The sequence below is a fragment of the Stegodyphus dumicola genome, chromosome 11, assembly GCF_044657685.1.
Source record: "Stegodyphus dumicola isolate Sdum_Otavi_A_Nest chromosome 11, ASM4465768v1".
NCBI classification, from domain to species: domain Eukaryota; kingdom Metazoa; phylum Arthropoda; class Arachnida; order Araneae; family Eresidae; genus Stegodyphus; species Stegodyphus dumicola.
Window position 1 is genome coordinate 68,484,418 of NC_140778.1, and position 25,209 is coordinate 68,509,626.

Genomic DNA, 25,209 nt, shown 5'->3' on the forward strand with positions numbered 1-25,209 from the left:
AAATCAAGGAAGTCAAAAAATAGGGAGCGAGGAGCACCTGCACCTTCACGCACCAAGACTGAACCTCGAATAAAGGGATAACCCCCCCTTTATAAATAATAAATACAATACATGCTAAATACAAGGTTGTTATTGTGATTTTAATTGTCACATTGGTGTGTTTCTCTTCTATTATAGCTATACTGTTGGTTTTAAACTTAATGTAATTTCATGTGCTCAACAAATTGGAAACAAAGCAGCAGCTCAAGAATTTGAAGTGGATGAGAGATACATTCGACATTGGAGAACTGAAAAAGAACTTAAAAATATGCCACAACAGAAACGAGCCAAAAGAAATGGTACTGTAAAGGTGGCCAAATCTAGAAGACGACTTTGCAAACCAGATGAAGAAGCAACAAAGAAAGGGAATGAGAATTTCAACTGTAAAAATTCACTTAGAAGCAAAATTTATGGTAAAACAAATGAACATAAATGATTTCAAAAGAGGACCTTGCTGGTGTAGCAGATTTACAAAAAGAAAAAATATTTGTATGTGGACTAGAACAACAGTTGGGCAACAATAACCAATGGACTGGCTGGATAAAAAAGCATCTTTTCTAAAATATATGACAAATATTATTGACAAACAAAACCTTCTTCCATCACAGATAATAAATATGGATGAAACGCCATTAACTTTTGACTCGTGCAACGTTGCAATGTGGGTAAAAAGTGCATGGAAATTGGTGAAAACATTGTCAATAACAGCAAAGAAGCTGTTCAAAGAAGCTGAAATTATATTCTCAGATAAAGAGACAAACTAAGAGGATGAATGTGACGATCTGGAAGACTTGGACTATTTAGATCAAGATTTGTTAAATCTTTTTAATTCAGATAGTGAAGAATCAGACTTTGATGGCTTCATATGATCAGTTTGCTTTAATTCTCTTTGTATGTAAAATTTCCTTGTGTCATTTAATATCTCATTGTTGCAATATTTTTTATGAGTAATACAAGTATTAGTGGTAATAATACAAATATTAGTGACTAATACAAATATTCTTTAGTGGGTAAATATAAGTATATTCATGAACATAAGTATATTTTCAAAATTTCTTACGCATAATTTATTTTTAAGTTATGGTTTCATTTTTCTTAACTGATATGTCATATATCAGGACATAAAACAAAATTTTGTGTCTACAAGGTGTATGACGATGTCGACGTGCAATTGCATTTATTGCAGTGTTCCTGTGTATTTTAGTTTCCCCTCTCGCCATTTTTCCCAATTGCGCCGTTTACACTGATGAGGCCTTTCTTCCAGAAATTACATTAATTAGAAGAGACATTTTTGGGGCAAATGATAAAGAGTTTTTAAAAAAGTTCTTGATGAATGTATTATTGGTGTTTTTCTTTATGTATTTGTTTGGTTTTTGCAGTTACAATGCGATCAAAACTTGGATGTTAGAGGGCAACACAAAGAAGACGTTAAGTGCTGGAAGTCATATGTTAGCAGCTGCTGAAGCAGGTTTGCTCATTTTGTAGCATTTGTGTTTCTAAAACTGTTGAAGTGATTATGCATATTATATAAATTAGAATATTTACTTTACAGTTAATATATCTGTTCTATTCATTTTGAGTAATTTGAATTATTTGTATTGCTAATAAACCATTTTTTATGCATTTAGAAAGGATAATTTTTTACGTTAGTGCAGAAAAATGTATTATTTTCCTACATTTCATACAGTGCCACATAATAGTTTAAAAAATCATATTAAATTAGCTGACTGGCATTTCAGAACACAGTTTGTACCTAATCACTTATTGTACTAGCAGATTTTTTTTTTTTTTTTTTTTTGCAAAGGTATATTTTAATTCTGATTTTCACTAATAGTTTCATCAATTAATTTGCTGTACTGTTATATGAGTACTGCTATATGAATATGTGAAGTATTACATATATTTTGCTTAGGGCTGAGGGGAGACATGGCAGCATCAAGTTAGTCATTTTCTTAGTGTTTTAGGCCATAACGTAAAAAGCTTTGTCATGAGTGCAATAGAATCAAATTTTATTTATTTATTATATTGAATTATAAGTTTTTTCTTAAAAATAAATTTTTAAGTAGGGATAAAAATTTGAGACTTAATCAGGCAGGTTGGAAATGAGCATTATAAAGTTATAGCTTGCTTACGATACTTTGATTACTTAACCATTAACCGCCAAAACTACAAGAAATGATTTTTTCTTATACAAATAATTTTAAGTATTTATAAATTAAATTAACACTGAAAACAAAAAAGAATGCTCTTACTAGTGGAAAAATCGAATGTTGCGTTCGCGCAACATCAGCAGATTAGGAATATTCGTGTTAAGTGAGTATGATTGTACTCGTGAAGTTTTCTTTGAGTGGAGAACCAGATTACTTTGCAGCTGTTTAACATTTTATAAATCTACAAATCACTTTACTTGTAATTAATTTAATATTAAAATTTGCATTGTATTTCTTTTACAAATGCAGATTATTTTCAACTGAAAGTTTCAAGCACAAAAAGCTTCACTACAATCATGATGTAAAGCTGCATTACATACTTTGCAGTAACAATCTGGTTATGGCATTCTTTACAACAATAACAAACAATCTGGCTATGGCATTCTTTACAAGTCTTCTATTATCCTCGGACTTTACGATAAAATTTCTATCATCTCCATGCAATAGCTTTTGAATGCAGAGTTTACTAGGTCTTCCTGTTGTTGATCTATTTCTGGCTAATTCTACACTCTCAATAGGAATTTGCAAAAGGAATAACGCAATCTCGGGTCTGAAATCTAAGACAGACTTTTTATTTCCAGTAGCAAAGAGTCAAAATATTTTCTATGCATTTGTCAAGGATGCATCAATGTAATTAGCAAATATTGACCACCACCATTTTTTGCCTCGAACTCTTATCCTGTAATTGGCTACTAAATTGTCTCATAAATTAACTCCTCTCATTTTGGTATTGTATTGTTTAATAAGATAGAGCTGAGATACAAAGCCTTTTTCCTTTTCGTTTTTGAATAAGGGGAAACACTTTTTACGGGCTGAATTTTTCCAAATGTTGAACCAGTGGTTAGAATCGAATTGTTGTTCCATCAGACAAAAATTATTTTGTTTTTCTCTTCATATTGAAATCATAAAAATCATAATTGAATATTATCATAAATTGAAACCATAATAACCATTGTCTTTCTTCTGGGCACATTTCAGCATTTCTACTGGGCACATTTGTATGCAACTTTTTGAATTGTTCCTGTAGCACTAAAACCTTTATTTCTTAGGTGATAGAGAAGATGAAATTATGACTGACGGTTCCCTTTTATCAATTTCAAGTTTTCTGTTTTTTAAACTTTTTCGTACGGCTAGCACCGTTTTCAGAAGGTTGAAAAATGTGCCATACTTCTGAACTTCAACTTCCCCAGCAGTATCATTTGGTAAAATATCATTATTCAAAACATATTTTCCTTCATCAGTATCATCATCTGTTTCTTCATCAAAAAATTTTTGAAGTACTTCTTTTATTGTACGAGTTGAACAGTGCTTAGCACCAGGGTACCCGAACATGGGGCCCTACCCCAATTCGAATGAAATTCAAAGTTTCTAAATAGATTCCTGGGAATAACTGGTCCAATAAATTTATGCATTTTTATAAGGTTAATATATATGAAAATTTAAAAGTAAGGTGTGAATCTAGAAAGCTGTTCGGCTGATGAATACACAGTAAATACATAAGATAAGTGGGAATTACTTGATGTCAGAGAAAAATACATAATATTTACAAAGTATAAAATACAAAAAATTAGAAAATTTACAAAACAGTATATGAAAAGATACATCAGTCCTCTAAAATTATACTAGGGTTCAGTGGCGTAACTAGAACTCTTAGGCCCCTATGCAAAAAAAAAAATTCCTATGCCCCTCTCCCAATAAATTTAATGTGCTTAAAAATAAAAATAAAAATCTTAAAAAAATAAATAAATAAATAAATAAAAAGGATTCCAGGAGCCAATGTTTTCATCATTATTTTTATCACATCTGGATTAATTGTTAAAGAATACAAGCACGTTTTTAGGAAAACAGTTGAAAGGTTATGAAGAAAGAATAAAACGAAAAATATTTTCCCTTGATCAACTGGTGAAATGCAAATTTGCTTTAGTCTGCGTATTTGATGTCTGATGATTTTAATTCAGTTATTTAAGACTTTTTGTGTGCATGCGTTTTGAGTACGAGAGACAGATTTTTCTCTTCTTTCATTGAGATACATACTGATAATAAATGTATAAGTCTATATATATATTAAAAAAAGGAACATGTTGACATAAAGTATAGCATTAAGAAAAGGAAGAAAGCCTAGATTTGCGGAGATTTTTATATAAAATCCAAGAAGTTTTACATACTAATGTTTTAAATTTTTATACAAAATCTGCGCCTAAGTTTTTTTTCGCTTAATTTAGCAAACTTATAATTGGTTATATTATAAACTGACAGACAAGAGAATTGATAAATGTACAGAAAAGATATTGCATTAATGCAGAGTACTCTGTGATTTACCCAGCTTACGAACATGATTTATACAATGATATACAAGTAATAAATAAGAACTTTTACAATGTAAATGATATATTTGTTAAACTTAAAAAATATTGATCTTAAACTTCATAAAGAAAACTATTTGAAGTATAGAGACATTAGATATTTTTGGAAGCAGGAAAGATTTAAAATTAACAACGCCTTTGCCGGGAATCGAACCGCGGGCCTCTGGAATACCGGCTTAGTATGCAGAACCATTACACCACGAAGGCACGATAGGAACGCAGGAGAAATACCTTATATACTCCCCTTTTTAAAGGACGACTGGGGTTTTTTAGGAGACCCAATCACCAAATCCTGGGTGTGGAGAATCTTCATCCAACACCCTTTTACTTTGGGCACCACTTGTAGAGCTTTTATGTTATTTAGAAGCAAGAGACTTGAAAAATGAGCAACGCCTTTGCCGGGAATCGAACCACAGACCTCTGGAATACTGGCCCAGTGTGCGGAACCACTACACCACGAAGGCACGCTAGGAACGCGGGAGAAATACCTTATAGAACATACAATTTTTGCAGAAAATGTGTACGGTAAAATTTTTTTCTGTCTTTTTAAAAAAACTTTTGGTACACTAAACTACTTAAATACATGATTTTTATAAAAAAATATGAATGCTAAAGTTGTTTCCTGTTTCTTTTTAATTTTTCTCAGTCGTACTGCTTTCCTTCTTTAATTTTTTGCCCACTCAATATGTGTAATTACAACACTGGTGGCCAAAATTCACCATAAAGACAAAAATTATTCTTTATTAAAATTTGCGTCTCCTAACCTTCATTTCCTCAAAATTATTTATCAAAACCTGGATGACCATTTTCTCAGCCATCTCAGCTTCAACGCTCAATACTGATAGTTTTGACAACCCATCTTGTGTCATAGTGTTTCTTAAATATGTTTTTATTAGTTTTAGTATTGAAACGACCTCTCACTCGTGGCTGTGGTTACAGGTAATAATAAATACAATTTAAGTGAATTGCAGACTCCCGAATAACTGCTTGTCATGCCCATAGTATTTTACCATTGCTAATTTGGCTAAATCCTTAATGGATTTCTATTCTGAAAGTATTTATAAATAATAAAAGTTGTACTTCTAGTGCATTAGTAAAATCTTCTTTATAAGTTTTCTGTATTTTTCAAACATTATTAATAATTTCGGTATTTGACAGTGTTTTAGGTTTCAAAAATGAAAACATCATTGCGATTTTTATCATTCCAGTCATTCTGTACTTTAACTGAGTATTTAAAATGTCGAGAGCAGCATAAAAAACTGTTACTTTAAAAGACACTTCGGAATTTTCAAGCCTATTATCCACATATAACTCACGAAAAAAAAAATTTGTCTTTATTTTTCTTTTATTTTTCAAATTTAGTTTCTGTGCCCTATTTATTTGCAATAAATTTGGCTTCTTTCATAATGTCTTCAAACTTGTTTCTCATATCTTGCATATTAATAGAAACGCTTTTTTGATGTTGATGAGCTCCATTCAAGTCGACTGATTTTCGATTGTCAAGTCGATTAATTGACTGATCGATCCTGCAGCTAAAGCGCAGGATGTGTAAAAAAATTTTTTTTTTAATTTTTGGCCTGTTATTATGTTTCTTAATGTATGGAAACATATGTTATATTTATATTTCATATTTATCATCAAAATATTTCATGTTAATATAACATTACGTATTAATATTCGTAGATATTTGCATTATTAATGGTGATAAGTTTGGATTTTCAGATAAATGGATTAAAATTTTAGCTGAACTGAATTTTTAGCAAGTTTTAAGTTACAGAAATTTAGTTTATATTAATATTACAAATCTATCACTTACCTTTATAATGAAGAATTATATTTGAGATTACTTTGAAATTTAATTTTAAAGACAATCTTCTGTTCGTCCTTGCCATAGACTAGAGAAATGGCATTAGAATAAGAGCAAGTTTAAGTTCAGTTTACTGTTCTGAGTCATCAGCCAATTACAAGTTTATTTGAGGGCTAGCGTTTCACACTTCAACGCAGATGTTTAGCAAAGAAAGGGACTCCGCCTCCACTATGAATTTCCAGTGTCTTCCCAAGTTGAGTCACAATAAAACTTTCATCTAAGATTTTACTGTAAAGATGTCCACTTCCCTTTTAAAACACTGAAACATCTTTTTTTTTTTTTTTTTTTTTTTTTTTTTTTTCAGTCAAATTGTACTATTATTATTTTCATATTCCAATGATACATAATGTATGACCTGCAATATCTTTCAACATTTCCTCTGTACTATAAATGTATTTCAGTTAATGTATAAATATTAAATATTTAACAGTAAAAATTATGGATATTCGAATAATTTTAGGAAATTCTTCACAAGTTTATGATGAAATAGTAAACAAGTAGAAACAAATTTTATTGATATGTATCCAAAGAGCTTTAAAAATGTCTGTGTAATGCGAAATGGAAATTTTAAAATTAAACACAAAATACTTATGGTGTGAGGATTTTTCTAAATTTAAATACCCACTGTAGCAAAATATGACGATTCTCTTCCAAGTTTCAAGGTTCCAGAAATGTTTAATAATTTGGAGTTAAGCTTATTGACACTAACGTATATTTGACGATGATTACTCACACTCTGTAGCATGGATTCTAAAAGTAGTACACATAAATACTTGTTTAGGAAACAAGTATAAAGTTTCTTCATAATTAGTAAAAATAAAGTTGTATGAAACAACTTGTGTACTTCGTAGAGAAATGCGCGAAACTTCATTTAAGGAAAATAGGTTTGTTTTCACCCAGGTGGATCAAAAAGCAAAAATCAATTAGGAAAAGTGGATATAGTTTAGGAGCATTAATATTTATGATTATTTATCTGTTTTATTTGCATCTTAGAAAGCTATTTATGTCTCAGAAATTAATTACCTCAGATTTCTAGTCTTTACATTGCTTATAAAATAAGCAGTGTCAGTTTTACAGCTTAATCATTAATTTACTAATGACAAAAATGTAAAAATAAATATAATGTATGGGAATATATATTAACGGAAGCTACTTGTATTTATGTCTTAGAAAAGTTATGCAGTGGTACTGAAATGAAAGAGAGTAACGTACAAAGGGATTTTATGAGTGAAAAATCGCATCATTTACTATTAAAATGTATTAATTAAATTTTTCAAATTGTGAAAATTATTAAAATATTGCAATAACGGGGGAGAATTCTTTTCTGAAATATTCCATTCATTAGTTTAGTGAAAATAGCAATGTAATTCGTGTTCTTTCAGATGTTGCAATGCAACTTAAAACTATTAGATTATTATTTACGATTTCACGTACTGAATGGTGTGGAAAGTAAATTAAAAACAAAAGCAAAGTAAATTGTAAAATTTCATTCCAAATAACAGTTAGAAAGTTCTCCACGAAGGCATTCTTCCTCTTAGGCAAATAGTCTTCGAGTGCTTTAATAATTCAATTCTGTTTAAATTATGTACAAATTATTGCGCATTGCTGAATTCGCAATAATTTTAATGCGCTTAAATGTTTCACGCTGTTAAAATGAATTGTAATTTATTGTATTTTTTCAAACAAAGGGAAATTAATATATTACTTTCAAAACAAATTTAATGTCTTCAAAATTATTTTTACAGATAAGTGTGAATTTTTGGTAAATGGGTAATTTACAGGTTAAGAAACACCTCAGCTCTTTTTTTTTCTAAAGCAAATCGAGTAAAACCTCAAGCATTAAAATATGCTTAGTAAGTAAGATATAGTTTACGAGTCCTATGCCTTCAGATTTAATTCTCGATTAGGGAATTTAAAGAATTCCTAACCTGCATTTTATCTGAAATGTGAGAATATTTCGAAAATTTTGATATGAAAAGTTGGATAAATATTGATTTACTCATTATTTCAAGTAAAAATATTCATCCATTCCATTTCCTCCCCCCCAAGAGTGAAGAAAAAGCAATGAATTTCGATAAATTTAATGAAAAAAAAAAGCAATTTTTGCTGGAAATTAACTGAAATATTTGGCCGCTTAATGTTTGAGCATCTGAATGAACGTCTGTGTTCTTAGCCTGTCGTAAAACTTCCCCCTTTTTTTCTGACCTTGAATTCGTTCAAAGATCCCTAAGCCGAATGGGAAATCTCTCCTTTCCAAATGTGGTGTCATAAATTCTTTGCGTTTCTTGGACTAGAACGGCATTTCGACATGTGGGTTGGGCAAAGTCCTTCCATGCCACAACTGCTCAACTTACGTCAATGATTTTGTGTCCTTAAGAAAGGAAAGCATATACTCTGGAGTTAGCAATTGATACTTACGAATCATTCCCTCCTCCAGCTTATTAGTCTAAAAAACGGAGAAAAAAACAACAATCTGCCGTTAACTTTGCATGCAGATTCTTCCTTATTTAATTTCTTTAAAAATAATACAGGTTGAAATTATTTGGCAGCACAATTTGAACGATTACTATTAACTTGCAAAGTTCATTCCAAATTAAATACCAAAATCCTGCCTAGTTGCTTCTTTGCTTTATACTTAGAAAATATGTCTATTGATTATTCAATGATAATGCAAATTATACAGAAATAAATTAATATATAAAATAAGTACTTTATAATAAATAGTTACATTTAATTTCCACTTCCAACTCTCTTTGATTTCGGATTGCAAAAAGGAGAAACCTTTCCTTTAGGGGGTCGCCTTTAATAATTTTCAGGTTAGAGAGTAAGGAGTACAAAAGAACTTTTCCTATTTGCTGCTGACTGCTATCCCTAAACTGAGGTAGGTCATGAAGTTACTATTTCATAGTCGAATGATGGCACATGAACTTTCGCAAACACTGAATTTAGCTGTTTCATGTGATTCCAAGGGCCTCCTATCTGTGTCATGTAGAGAATTTCGTCACTGCACCATATAGGTAGGGGGCCCTTAAAAACTTAATAAAAAACTAATTCTATTATCTACATATAAAGATTCTAAAGTTAAAAGTAAATTCGAGTCAAAGCAAGGCTATTCCTCAACTATATTAATATTAGCAATCGTGTAAAAGGGGTTTAACACAAAATCCAAACTTATCAAAATTAAAATAAGACTGCATAGTAGTACAAATTCTAAATATAAAAATGAAAAGCAAAAGGGAAAAAATACAAGATAAAAAATATAAAAATAATAATTAATCTTCTTTTATTGAAACTCCAATTCCGAACTAATCAGGGAAAAATGATTTAAAGCATCTATATGTGTAATAGAATCCGTCTTTTAAGTTTAAACATATAAATGTAGTTAAGCAGGACATTTAAGGGCCCTCTAAACCTTCGGGTCCGTATGCGACGGCATACCTTGCATACCCTTATTTACGCCACTGCTAGGGTTCACAGTATTGCCACAGGCCTTTAGTTATTAACAGTACTCTTGTAATCATGTAAGGTACCTCATTCTAGGAATTTTTAAAGCATGGAGTGACTATCAACCAGAGCATCTAAAGGCATTAAAAAAACACTGACCTTGCACCAGTGCAACATGTATTTTCTCTTCCATCTCCACACAAATACAAACATCTGATTGATCAAATGTTCTGGTGACCCTGTCTAAAAATAAATGCCCTAAAGACAGCAATTCTTTCATTAATTTTTCGGCAAAAATACCTGGTCACCTTAACTATCCAGTCACCTCATCCCTTTCAGAGATCTACTACTGTCATCAGAGAGAGGATTGTAAGAAAATGGCAGTGACTTTGATACATACAGATGCATAACAAGTTGAGACGTGTAAAGCCTAGATTTGAGCTTTGGGGTTCTACGAGAAATCGTAAGGAGAAAGTTCTTCTGACTTGCCTTAGAATTGGTCACACTAGAGTGACACACTTTTTGTACTGTTTGTTTAAATTGCAATGTTCATCTATCAATCCATCATATTTTAATTGAGTGTTCATGTTTTAATAGTCTTCGGCTAATCTTTCTTTAGAATATGGTAACAGGTAGTTTGGCGACATTTTGGTAAGGCGATAAAGGTTACTAGCTAGGACTTTAGCAGTGTACATGGATAAAGTAAAGAGTGTGCACAATGCCATTTTTGTGCAATTCTGGGATATTTTTTTTAAGTGAAAATAGGTCGACGTGTACATGGATACCATGTATGTACAATTCTTAAAAACGCGGCAAGCAGTTTGTGATTCTGCATTTTCTCCCAATTTCGCACTTAATCTTCGTCATGATTAAGCACTTTTGTTCCATAAAAGTTCTAGCATAAGCGTAATTCGGCTAGCAGATTATTTGGAAAAAATGTTGAGTAAAAAAAAAAAAAGCTTTTACTTTGTGAAAACAAAATGCCGTCCAAACAAAAACTAGCAGGTTGCTGTAGCAGGGTTGGTCGCCAAATTTTCGCCAAAAAATTGCCGAGTTACCATAATCCAAAGATTAACCTAGTCTTCATCAGAAATACTTAAATAGCTGTGACTTACCTCTCAACCATGTAATCGGAAGAGGGATCAATTGTAATTAATTTTATTATTTAAAAGAAAGTGGCTTTTATTATCTAATCTACAAGATTGTATTTTCATGTTTACCACTTGTGTGCTTTTTTACCTTGTTTTCATGTGATTTCATCCTCTGGATTTGGTACATTTGTCCACCTTCCTATTTTATTTAGTAATAATTTGCTTTGAAGTCATCAAATTATATCATACTACCTCATGTTTAGCACATTATAATCATTTTTGGTTTTGTGCCAATAATCTCACTCACTCAAGGTGTTAAAAAGCTGTCATATTACTCTCATAACAGGAATTTAATTAGAGAAAGCTATAAGATATTGCAGCATTAGTTCTTCTCTTAACAAGAAATGAAGTATTAATTTCAGCTCTGTGTATTTGTGATAAGTTCTTTATTTAAAATGTTTTTGCCAGCATAAGTGATAAAAGCTATTAAATCAGTCAAATCACATTTAGTGTTTGCTTTCCTTTGTCTCAGATTTCCTATGTATTCCTGTATTATATATTTGAAAAAGCAGTTTTTGTGTGAAGTCTTAACATAATATTGGCTACCAGTTTGAAAGTGTAACGTGTTAAATCTTACTCCAGATCCTGACATACAGGATGTATATCAAATATATTTAATACTAATTAAGACACAATAACACGCCGAATAAATGCTAAATCAGAAGTCAAACAACAAAAATCAGCGTTATATTTTCCAAATGTAACGTTGATTACACATAATGTAACGTTGATTATATTTGAAAACATTTAACACTGTTATACTTAAATATTTGTTTTGCAGTATAGTATCGTGTGTAAAAATAATTATGTGTATTATTTATTATAATGCAATGATGCTTGCTGGTAAAATTAAATAGTTGTTTTTCTAATATAAAATTTTATTTTTTATTAGGTGTAATTACTCTTTTTATTACTAATCCAATATGGGTGGTCAAAACAAGAATGTGTTTACAGTATTCCACAACTGTAGGCTTGCCACCATCCAAACATTATACTGGGATGCTAGATGCTCTAGTGAAAGTATATAGACATGAAGGTATTCCTGGCATGTATAAGGTAAATTTTGTTTTTGATTGCCTTCTTGTTTTCCCCCCTCATGTAATTTATTTTTGAAAATATGCTGACATATTTTTTTAAATTTTAAATTGTATCTTAATTTCAATTCTGTTTTACAGCCTGTATGTAGGCAAGATAGTTTTAATTTATATTGGTGTTCATAAAAACCAACAGTTGGAAATATTAGTAAGTTCAGCTAAAAAAACAGCATCGTAACTACATGTTGGTTTCATAGCTGAATATGCGTTATATGTAAGAGGTGTATGTGTGCCTTATAGCCTGCAGGAAAAATTTTGCAAGCAATTTTATAACTGAGAAACATGTTAAGATAAAAACAGCTTTTTTTTGTGTGGGGGGAAGGGGGACTGATTTTGGGAAGAAAGTCAGAATGGATTGAATTTTGTGAAATAACATCGTGTAAGTAATGATAAATGTTGGGGGAAAGATGTCTTGAAAGGGGTTGGTAGCGGGGAGTAGTCAGAGCCATGAAAGTAAATTTTTCCGTCATGTGCTATCTATGGCTATGGTACTGGAGTAAAGCAACTCTATGTTAAAAATCAGTAATTGGATGGCCAGTGGTCTTTTTTCTTCAGAATGATCACATTCTGTATATGCTGTCACAATGCCAGATTTCTGTTGCTGCTCATGAGCTTGCTTTCAACTCTGTAGTGTTGTTAAGAAGAGCTGTATCTGAAAACTATTTACACATGTGCATACAAGACAATTGTATGCAAGATGACCATGCACAAGTTCTTTGGGGCTGTCATTGTTGGTTGTTAGAACTGGGAATACTGCTTTTTATAGAATGGCCATAAGGATTACTGATATTTAACCACATTCAACATGTATGGAATACATTTAATTTCTCTCTGTTACTGTCTCTTGAATCTTTCTGAGCTAAGAATGCTTCTGCATGAATGGACAGAAATATCCTGAATTGCCATAAAGGGTTTTATTCTTAGCATAAATTGATGCTGTTGGGCATGTTTCCTGCAGAAGATATCATGTTCTATATAGACAGACCTGTTTACCACTGTCATTTAATGGTCATTTTCTTTATATTTCCTATTGCTAAAACTAAAAACTAAACTCAGTGGCACAACAGCCCTAGTGGGCCACGGCCTGCAATGTCCAGAAATCTGCTTTCTTGACCTTGGGCCCTGGAGTGATTAGCATATTCCCTGGGCAAGTGGTGAGCTTGTTGCAGGAACTCTGGTATTTAGTCCCCAAGTGAACCTGGTACTCATTTTATCAACCCATTCAAGAGATGAAAGACTGAGTCATCCTTGCCTGCCTGAGGATTGAATCCTAGATTTGTGGTGCAGCTGTGCGACATACCAGCCACCTATTTTCCATTGCTATCCTTTTTTTTTTTTTATTATTATTTTCTTGCTTAACTTTTGGACATGACTGTAAATTAACAGTTAAGTTTTGAAAGTATGCCTAGGTAGATATTTTAAAAGTGAAAGTAATTGGCATTCTGGTGCTGTCTGATGAAGACCAGTGTGAGCCAGATTAGGTATATGGTCAAGCACTGGTTCAGAACTGACACCTGATTCACTGCTCTCTCAGTATGGTGTGGTAGCTGGATGCATTGCTCTGTGGGGACAGGCAATTCATGCTGAAAAAAAGCATTGAAAAAAATTCACATAAATTAAATTTATTGCACAATTGCTCCAATTTTTGATACATTATGAGAGGAGTGCTCATGTAGCTATCAGAATTAATTTTTAAACTTTATATTTTCCTTAAAAATTTTATAAAATAATCAGTTTTAGCGAATATAATTGTTGACTTACCTCAAATAATATATGTCAGAAATATCTTGTCACAGATTTTATTTATTACAACACATGAATAAATATAAAAGTTGTTAAAAATCTCTTTCATAAAAAGCCAGCATATATAATTTTTGACTTACTTCACATAAATGTATATAAACAATTAAATATGTCTGTATTGGAAGCTCTATAACTATCACTTTCCAATGCTGCAGAAATATCAGCACTGTCATCAGTGTGGGAAAAAGACTCATTTATCATTTGTGCATACTCTTCTTCTGTTAATATGGTTTTTGTTTTGCCATTTAAGTGTAAAAATGATTCATAAAACTATACAAAATATCCGTCTTAATGCTAGACAAAAGATCTATGAAATAAATAACACCTCTAAAGCAATAGAACATCTACCTCATTATGTCGGGAAAAAGTATTCTGAAGCATTGTGTGTGAACACGTGCATTTGTTTATATCAACTGAAGCAGTTAAAGAGCCGTTGCATCGCCCAACATCCATGAATCTCGTTCTGATTCTGAAACAAAATACCGAAAGTAAAATAATTGCATAGGAATGAAGGTCAACATAATTCACTTCTGATAAATTTCATCATAACAGACATACATCTAGTGGCTGCAAAAAATCTAATTAAATGTTCTATCTAAAAGCTCATGAGGTACGCTCAGCCACAGAGTGAATTAAAGCTCATATGACACACCCAGCTGTGGGATAACATTTGCTGGCAATACACCTATGACACGCATGTCCCGAATGGATTAAACCATTGGCTAGGAAAAATACTTGTCTGGAAACTGATAAAAAAGCAGGATGAACTTTTTACTTTTAAATATGCTTGGAAAAATTGCTCGTCAGAATAAATTAAAAAAGTACTACAATATTATCTACATGGTTAATTAACATTGTATTTCAAATATTCTAAAAATTTCTAAATATAATAGAATCACCTGGAATGTTTTAAAACTCCTAGATATATTTTATTGTTGTTAGTAACTAACGATTGTCCTTGTAATTGTCTTTTTTGAATAAAAATAAAATACAGTAAAAAGTCCAACATCCAGACTATTCGGGGCTTAAGCAATACCAGATTTTGAATTCATCATCCGAATATTAGGCAGTTTAAATCTGGTAAGTTGATATGTAAAAATTATGAAATCAAAAGTATGAAATGGTTTATAAAATAATGAAGTATTTATGACCTTAAGATAATTGAAATTAGGAAAAAGAAGAAAAAAGGAAACTAAATGTATATTTGTTTTCTTTATTAAAGATTTCTTCTAATGTAAGTTGTTTCAGTTGCTTTGTATTTTGTGCTAATACTTTCTCTTTAATCCTTTATATAGTCATAACTTCATGTTCAGTTATAAATCTCCATTGTACAAGTCTTGTAATTGCCATTTCCAAAATTCCCCCTAAATTGTCAGTTGAATTTTTTTCTCTCTCAACAATCTCTGTATCACTTTCTTCACTATCGATAGCGATGTTTTCTGGATTTAGAATTGTACTACAAATTTTTTTGTCCATTAGTTAACTGATGATTGGGATATTGTTATTGCAATAAAAAAAACTTTTTATATCATTTATTACTTCTGTTTCTTCATAAATTCCATTAATTGGAAAATTTCACTTTTTGTTTGCAGTATCTGAAAACCTTCAAATTGGTGATTGTCATAATAAAAGTTTACTAGTGTTCTGCTATGCATTTCTGGCAATATATCACAAGATTGGTGACTGAAGGCATGTTGTTCCAATAAATTGGGTCTTGTTTCTATCGCATGCTGACTAAATTAAGCTTTAATTATATTAGTTTATTTATTATACTTATGTCTATTTCCTGCACTTGTTTAAGGCTTATTTTTATCCCAAATAAATAAATTCCCACATGTACTTACCGAGTAGCACTTGCCCAGTGCTACTGGTAGTCATTTTGTGGTTGGACTGGTGACATTTTTGCCTGGCTCTGTGGGATCTAAGTTCTGCTGCCAAGCCCCTCCCTAAATTCTAAAAACTTTGCTATCCTTTGTGTTACAGTGCCTTCCCTAAATTCTAAAGATTTTGCCATCCTTTAATTCTGTTGATTAATGCTTCTTCAAATCCTAAGAATTTTGCCTACCCGAAATAGTGCTGCTTAGTGCTCCGTTCTAGGCTTGTCTTAATAACAAATCAGTTGTTCTTAATTTAGACAGTACTAAATGTAGTCTTTCAGCTTAGAGTATCATTAACAAAATCTGTTTTCTGCATATGGAAATAAATTTAGGTTAAATTTATCTTCATCAATGGTTCAACACTTTGCAATGCATTTAGTGGAAGTCTGTAATCATAGTCAAGCATAAAGACAGCATAAAAGGTTATTGTACTGTTTGGTATTCAGTTACTAATCTTTTACCCCCCAAAAAAAGTGTTTAGCCATTGCTGTCCTTTCTCAAGCTGCCGTATGTTGATAGTATGAGGTGTTGAAAGCAAATTATTCAATAGGTGTAAAATCAACAATATTCAATGTAGAATGCTTCAGTTTGAGATGTTTGCCAAGGAAAAGGTGGCTGTGGAGGATTTAAATTATTGGTCATATCGATTTATGCTAATAAATAATTGTTTCTTTCTTATGGAGGTGATTTATAAGTGACGAAGTGAAATTAAAAATTGAGACTGTCCCCATGTTTTGTTATGAAAAAATGTGAAATGTACATGCATAAAGCATTCAGGAGAAAAACGCTTGATGGTGGTTTGGAGATTCGCATTTAAATCATTCCAAATATTGGACATCTGGATTTCAAACTTTTCAGTGTAGTTCACAGTCATTTGCCCCTCCTCCAAAAAAACACTTTCAGTGATATAAATGAAATTTAGATTATATGCATGCGTTTTTAGCAGTTTTTTGTTCTAAGTATTCCAATATTTTGAAAACTGAAGATGTTTGAAAATTTAGACACATAAATGTAATTTGCTGGAGGAAGATAACTGTGCAATAATAGTAAAGAAATTCAGCTTTATAATTAGCAAATTAAGTCTAACTAGTAAGCCCCTAACTCTCTAATGAATTGAATAAGCGAACATGTGAAAGTTTCTATGGTGTGAAATGCACGGGGATGAGAATGGGAAAATAAAAAAGTAGAGAATAAATTCAACTTTGAAGTTGTGCATCCATTTTGAAACTTGGTGATGTAGAGGTTTTGGAGTGAGGCAGAAGACAAATTTATGAAAAATAAACTTTTTTGATCATAGCCAATGTAACAACACCATGACAAAAAGTAAGCTGCGGTGTCTCTCCGCATACTCTGCAATATCTCATAGAACATACAAGATAAAATTGCAGCTCAGTTCTACAAAATGAAAACTTTGTAGGTTGTTCCCATAACAACACCTCAGAGTATTCTCCTCAGAGTGAGAGAGACTGAACAATACACGACAAATATAACTGAAATTTATATGAGTGGTGTAGAAGTTACAAAAATAAAACAAATGATAAATTACTTAATGAAAATATTGAATAACATATACAAGTTGATTTTGTGACAGCTTTAGGAACAGCTCCATGTGTCCGTCTTACTGGGAGCTTTAATGTTATGTACAACTGCTTTATCACATTAAAAGATGCAGGTTGAGTTGATCAATTGAAACGGTTTGATTCTTACTGTGCACAGAGATCATAAAAGTTTTGTTATATTGCTCAGTGACAGGATGGGGACCTGAGTAGGGTTTTTGGAAAGGAGGCTTGACAGAGTCAGTTCTGAGATAAACATGAGAACATGATTTAAAGGATGGCGTAATGCGGACAGGTTTTAAATAGTGTTTGTTGCAATGGGAATCGGAGCTTGCATCATAGATTATAAATGATTAACATATGTTGGTGTCTGGGATGGTGGAGTAAACTGATTTGAGCAGAAGATATCCAAAGACAACCTTGAGGTAGTACCGTATACTAGCTCAGAACAAGTTGCTTGGGTGTCATCTTTAATGGAAGATTGAATATCCAAAAGTATAAGAAATAATGATTCTGCCCAGCAAGGTTTTTCTTATTATTTTATTCTATTTTTCAGCTGGCAATGGAATGTTCAATGTCTCCATTTGCCTGAGGTCTATAGGCAATGGCACGAATATGATGAGTGCCCAGCAGGTTTGTGAATTCCTGAAAATAATGCGACTCAAAGTTTCTCAACCCTAATCAGTAGTAATAGCAGAAGGACGATAAGATCCCGCCTTATCGCGTATGAACCGCGCATGTAGGATTTGCTGCTACTAGATAGCAGCACCATTCCAATATTTTTAAATTCAAGTATCATGTTCATTTTCTATATTGATCCTGCAAATTTATATTTTTTAATAAATTGCATTAATGTTAAAACTTGAAAAATATTTAGTAATTTTTCCAAAAGAAATGAAAATATAACTCTGTAACATAAAATGTCATTGGATAAAATGGATATGTGAGTGTGATTCACCATAGAAAAATAATCCTAAGCAAAGGAAAGAGGGGTGAAATGTAAATAAACATGACGGTCTTCTAAATATCTTCCTTTTCAAACCTGTAGCAAATAAAGTACTGGAATGAAAATCTTCCCTGTTTCAAATCTATTATATTATGAAATCATTAAAAAATATCTAAAAAGTCATACAGAGAGCGATTTTTTAAAATATTTTTTATTTTGCAAGTATGATCAATATTTTCTAGATAATTATTCAAAAACGTTTTTTATATCTTGTGTTTTCATTTGGTTGTTAAAACTAGCACTTTAGATAAGCATGTTAGGAGAATTTACACTCAGGCAAAGATGCCATTTTACTGCTCTAGATGTGTGGTGGGACAAGTGGTATCCCACCATATCATGAATTACCTTAAAGATTTACCTGTTTTTTTTTTTTTTTTTTGTTTGTTTGTTTGTTTGTTTCATTGCATTGTATTGGGGCGCTAATAATCTAAGTTATTTTTTCCAAAAAAAAAAAAAAAAAAAAGTATACACCGAACCTCAAAGGGTTAAATCATGGAATAAATTTAAAAGTTGACATTACCTGGTGTGCACCTGAATTATGTTAGTATTTGAATCCTGTTTCTGTCATTTATGCTTCTTCATGTTAGTGTCACTTCAAAATATATGCAGATAAAGTGTGGTGTGTTTCTTGGCTAAAATTTTATGAACATTCCTGAAAACATTGCTTATGCTGTTTGCTGTTTTGGGGACATCCAACTTTAAGGTGAGGAGTTTTGCAGTATTTTATGTAGTATGGCAATTTTCGTATTGTATTTAGCGCAGAATTGTTCAGCATGCTTCCATTTTTTGTATACAGGGTGTCTCAAAAATATAGCAACAAACTTTTAAGGGAGGTAGGGCATATCATTAGGATTGAGAATCGGCAATCCATTACCAGAAATGTCAGGGGTAAGTGATAGCAAAGTTAGAAGATTTGAAAGGATATAAAAACGTCATTAATTTGAAAAACATTTACTTGGTATCATAATTACAAATGTCATACAAAATTAATATAGGTCTAATATTGGCAACAGATGAAGTTTGCGCCATCAGACGCCAAACATCCCTAACACCAACATAACTTTGACTGCCGGACAGTTTGAATACACTGGGAGTTTCATTATTGCAGCAGCAGCACAGATGAATATTTCCACGATATCCATTTCAGACTGCACAGGGACATGATACATGATAGCTTTGAGTACTCCTGGCAGGAAAAAATCAAGGCTCCCTAAATCAGGTGAATGCAGAGGCCTGAGAACCAGTCCACCACGCTCACTCCATCGATGCAGGAATGACCTGTTTAAATGCCTGCAAACAAACAACCTGTCAAAAATAAGCAGGCATTCCATCATGTTGGAGCCACATGTTGTACCTCACATTTGCTGGAACATCATCAAATAAGCCAAGTACCTCCTTCAGAAAGATCTAATAATTTGCGGCATCATGCGGATAGTAAACAGTATGTCCTGACTAAGCAGTTGCTGACCAAACCTACCCACATATTTACTGTGAAGTGTTGTTGTGCCACATGGTGCCACAAATATTGGGGGTTATCTTGAGCCCGCAAACGCTCATTGTGCTGATTGAATACGCCATCCATATTGAATGTACCTCATCAGTGAATAACAAAAACTGAGAAATTCACATCTTGGACACTTTGTGGCACATACTGCTGTGTAAAACGCACATGTGCAGAATGATCTTTGGAGAGCAGTAACTAAACCCTTTGGAGATGAAAAGTGTTGTAAGGCCTCGACATTCAAAACATGCTGTACATTGCAACGAGAGACTCTTAAGGCAAAAGCAGTGCCACGTATACCGGTACTGGGATTAGTCTCCACGGCTTGCAACATGCTGTAAAGACTGCAAAATTGTTTAACATACTATTTAAAGACATGGGGAAATGGGTAACACGGAAAAAAAGAAATTTTCCAGAAACACCGATAGATAGCGCTGTACGACAGAAAATATGCTGAAAAGACACATAAGAAGATTAAAAAAAAAGTGAAGAAACTTAAATTGTCATTGTAACTGCAATTTTTCACTGTAGGCACCAAAATTTGCATAAACCCCTGGTTCACAGCTACTGTTCTGGGCATAAAGGGGAATAAAACTATGAAAATTTCATGCTTATCAGCGATGGCTGTCACTACCAGAATGTGCTTTGGTTATAAAGTTAATCTCTAGATTCGAGAAAACTGGAGATCTAAAGGGCCGTTCCCGCTGAGGTTTATATGAGCTAACGGGGACAACTAACATAGCCGACCCATCTCTAAAACCAGTTTTTTCCCCCATAGGGCAGCAAGTTGAAAAATCTGAACTGCAAGCATAGCGGAGCTAGTCGACACAGGGAACTTATTCTGTTAGCTCAGATAAACCCCAGTGGAAATGGCCCTTTAGAGTTCAGCCAGGTCGATGACACAAATTGACTCATTCAGATGTCATTGAAGATGTTATCACTGCTAGTCATTGAAGATGTTATCACTGCTATTGCTGAGCAATGGATAAACGTTGTAGGCTGTAGTAGTGCACATGCAGCGAGTGTCATGGCAAATAGGTCTTCCTTACAGTACAGTGCAGAGAGTATTGAGAAAAATCGTACAAATTTACCCGTACAAATTTCATCACAAGCAGCAATTGCAGCCCATCAACAAGAAGAAGCGACTGACCTTTGCATTGACATTTCTAGGTAGAGTGCATCATGGCCATGGCAGATTCTATGGAGCAATGAAGCACATTTCCATTTAAATGGAACAGTCAACACCCATAACTATCATATTTGGGACACAGAAAAACCTCATACCTTCCAAAAGGTTCTACTTAAATCACTGAAAGTTACAGTCTGGTGTGGATTCACAGCTACATTCATTCTAGAACAACCTTTCATTTTCGAAGAGGCTATGTGCAATGGCCCTGTGACATGCACCATAATGGCCAGCAAATACAAAACCATGCTCAGAAGTGTTGTTGTGCCCCAAACACAGCAGCACCAATGTCTTGATTCAATTACCTTTGTGCAAGATGGAGCACCTCCACACATTGGACTCTGTGTAGAACAGTTTCTTCGGCAACATTTTACTAATGGTTGAGTAATTTAGTCATGCGTTTTCGACAATCTGGTCATCTCGCTCTCCAGATATTAATCCCTGTGATTTTGGACTGTGAGGTTACTTAAAAAATCTTGTTTATCAAGGATGTCTGGTAACCTTAGCAGATTCAAAAGACAGTATCACTCTGCACGTGAGAAACATTTCAATCGACCAGTTACGATCCGCAGTTGAACAAGCTGTCCACAGACTGTAGATTGTACATCTTGCAGAAGGGAACCATATTAATCAGCTTTCTCTGCATTGATAAGGTCCTTGTGATATGAATGTTTGGTACTTTGGAATAAAATGTGTTACAAATATGTATTTTCTGTTGTACAACGCCATCTATCGATGTTTCTGGGACTAATTTTGTTTTCACGTAATCCATTTCCCCCCGGTCTTAAATAGTATGTTCAACAATTTTGGTGCCTTTACACTTAGTAGTTAGATGTATAGAGAGCTCAGAGTAGGGGTGTTTTAATTTTGACTACCTTGTATATACAACATTTGGTTTTGCTTTTGGTTTTGAATTTTCATTTTACACTTGCCTACATGAATGACGAAACACGAATTGAACAATTGAAGAGTTGGGTTTGGAGGCAAATTCCGCTTGTTAAATCTGTCTCCTGCCTACTCACCAATTATTCACTTAAGCATTTTTATAAATTTTTAGGATTAAAAAATTTATTGGAATTTTATATTTATTCATAGATTTTGATACTTGCACTTGATTTACATATGCTCTCAGAATTTAAATGATATTGTAGATTAGTTTGCAGCAATAATTAATAATTTATTTGTAATTCAATTTCATTTAAAATTTAATTAACTTTAAATTTGCTTTTTACGAATAGAGAATGTTTGTGAAATTCAAATATATGTACATAGATATAAAGAAAGAAAGACTTTATATATGTAGAAAGAGAGAGAAAATATATATATATATATATTATCTGTAAATATAAAAATAATTCACATAACATGCAGGTGGTTATTATTGTAATAGATGCTTTGACTTTTGTGCATAAGTGTTTCCTAAAAACTTGGAAAAAGAATGGTGCATGTTTGAAAGTGCAGGGATTTAAAAAAAGTTAATTATGTTTTAGAATATTAATATATCAGTAATATTATTTGTTTATCAATATACATGATTTAAGCTAACAAATGTGTTTAAGCACTTCCAGGTTTTTTTTATAAACTTATCAAGAGTTATCTGAATATCACCCATCAGCTTCTTCCTCACTTTCATTGTGTATTTCATTTAACTCATGTTGATGATTTAAATATTCATTTGGCAGAGGTACTGACTGAGATTGGATCAACTCATTAATATCTTCATCGTTGTCTGCCAGGTGTGGTTCATTCATTAGGCTAATGAATTCATCTATGTTAGTTTCTGGAGTTACCTGTGAATTTATAAAATCACTCATAATTTGTGGTTATAATTGTTTCCTGGAACCTTTCATTTGTTGATGTTTTTATTTTGATTCTCGAGTCTTCGGTATTGTTTATTGCATTGCATATATTAGTCTTTCAAAAATCTCTAAAATGTGTGCCAAATTTCCTACCAGTTGCCTTGATGGCCTGACTCATTATTGTACTAATATAATAGAGTTTAAGAGTAAATATTACTGTTATATCCAGGGGCTGTATGAGACAGATAGTACTGGGATAAGGAAAAACAACTTTGATGTCCAGGTATACATTCTACAGAGATTTAGGTGTCCTGGAACATTGTCTAAGATTAAGAATGCTTTAAAATGTAAATTTTTATCTTTACTATATTACTTAACTATTGGTTCAAAATGAAAAGTAAATTAAACTTCAAATATTAACGCAGTAACCAATTCAACAAGTTGTTTTTCTGCTCTGAATGCATAAAGAAAATTCTTGTAACATTACATTTTAAATTTTGTACACTATGTATCATGAAGATGTTCAATAACATTTATTCCTTCGCACATACTATATGTCAATGGAGTTTGGGCTCCAAACCTGCACCACTTTTATCAATGTTATTAGGAGTGACTGCTTGGAAGTGAAAAATTTTTGCAATACCGACGAAAATCTTCACAAAATTTAATTTTTAAAAATATGTGAAATAGCAAAATGTGCAAAAGCAAAATGTGCAGAATTCAAGGATGACATATTAATAAAATGGTTTCTTATATTTAGGGTCTTGTCCCTGGAATGTTTGGGGTTTCTCATGGAGCTCTACAGTTTATGGCTTATGAAGAAATGAAAAAGAAGTATATAAGCTATTATCAACTACCAGTTGATGATAAACTAGTAAGTATTCCATATCCCTCTTTTAATCTTTTTCCATGTTCTCCTAAATGTTGTGTAACCTCATAAATGATTTTATGTATTATTTTATGTTTTATTTCGAATTAAAGATTTATTCCATGTGTATACAGTACAAAATCTTTAATCCGGACTCGTGGGGACTTCGGTGATTCTGGATTAGGGGTTTTTCCGGATTATAGATCATCAATTTAAATTTGGTATGATGGCATGCAGAAATTATAAAATTAAAAACATGAAACCATAATTTATGAAATAAAGAGCAATTATGATCTAAAGGGTATCAAAATTTGCAAAAATAAAAAGCTTAATATTTATTTGTTTACTTTATTAAACATTTCTTTCAATGTAAGCTGTTTAAGTTGCTTCGTTTTATGTGCTAATACTTTCTCTTTAATTCTATAAACATAATTTTTTTGTTTAGTTACAAAGTTCCGCTGTTCAAGTCCTGTAATTGCTGTGCCGAGAATACCGACTAACTTGTCAATCGAAATTTTTTCATTTTCACTAACCTCTCTGTCGCTTTCTTCATGCCTTTATCCATTTTTTGCAGCAATTCCACTTTTTGTTTGATGGACATCGAAACATGGTTTCGCTTTGTAGATCCTTTGGCAGCTCCAGAATTGGAAACTCTTTTTGACATAATCAAAAGTTCAAATTTACTTTTTATAAAATTGCTCTAACAGTCTGCAAAAAATAATAAGTCGGATCCAGTTAGAAGATTAAGGAACAACGCAATCTGCAACATTAACTGAAATAGATAATTAGATCATTTTAGCCTAGCTTATACCATCCATTATACATTGAACACGCATGTGTAAACGTATTATGCGTAAACGCTGCGCATGCGCAGAAAGTTTGTAGCTTTGAGGTCCAGATTATAGATCATTCCGGATTATGGACATCCGGATTAAAGACTTTGTACTGTATTATGTATATGAATTAATTATAATGCTCAAAGAATTCATGCCAAATTGCGAGTGAAGTCTAAAATATGTTTGAAGTAATTTAAAGAACATCAATAATGAAATTTTTTTTATTAGAAATGCTTAAATTTCTTGAAACTGTGCAATTCACTTTTCTTGAAACGAAATAATACGAGGGCTATCCAGAAAGTAGATTACGTTTTGGAATAAAAAAATAAACAAAGTATAGGAAACAAATTTTATTATATACAGATGAAAGCCACACTCAAATACTACTTTTCTACATAGTCACCATACAAATTAAGGCATTTATCGTAGCGATGTACGAGCTTGGAAATTCCTTCGTCGAAAAATTCGGCCGCCTGCGCCTTCAACCACTTCGTTACCTCTTCTTGCAGCTGTGCGTCGTCATCAAAACGCTGCATAGCCAGCCACTTCTTCATTGCTGGGAATAGGTGGAAGTCGCTCGGTGCCAGGTCGGGACTGTACGGCAGATGA

General features: G+C 32.5%; 1 protein-coding gene across 2 annotated transcripts in view; it reads left to right on the plus strand.

The window, feature by feature from the left end:
- LOC118194518 (solute carrier family 25 member 32-like) overlaps nt 1-25,209 on the plus strand; it is a 64,248-nt gene that overhangs the window by 18,099 nt on the left and 20,940 nt on the right. For both annotated transcript variants that reach the window (XM_085826803.1, XM_085826805.1), the window contains exons 3-5: nt 1,419-1,507; nt 11,967-12,130; nt 23,657-23,770. In XM_085826803.1, the coding sequence (XP_085682929.1) occupies nt 1,419-1,507; nt 11,967-12,130; nt 23,657-23,770 (367 nt within the window). The remainder of the gene's footprint in view (nt 1-1,418; nt 1,508-11,966; nt 12,131-23,656; nt 23,771-25,209) is intronic.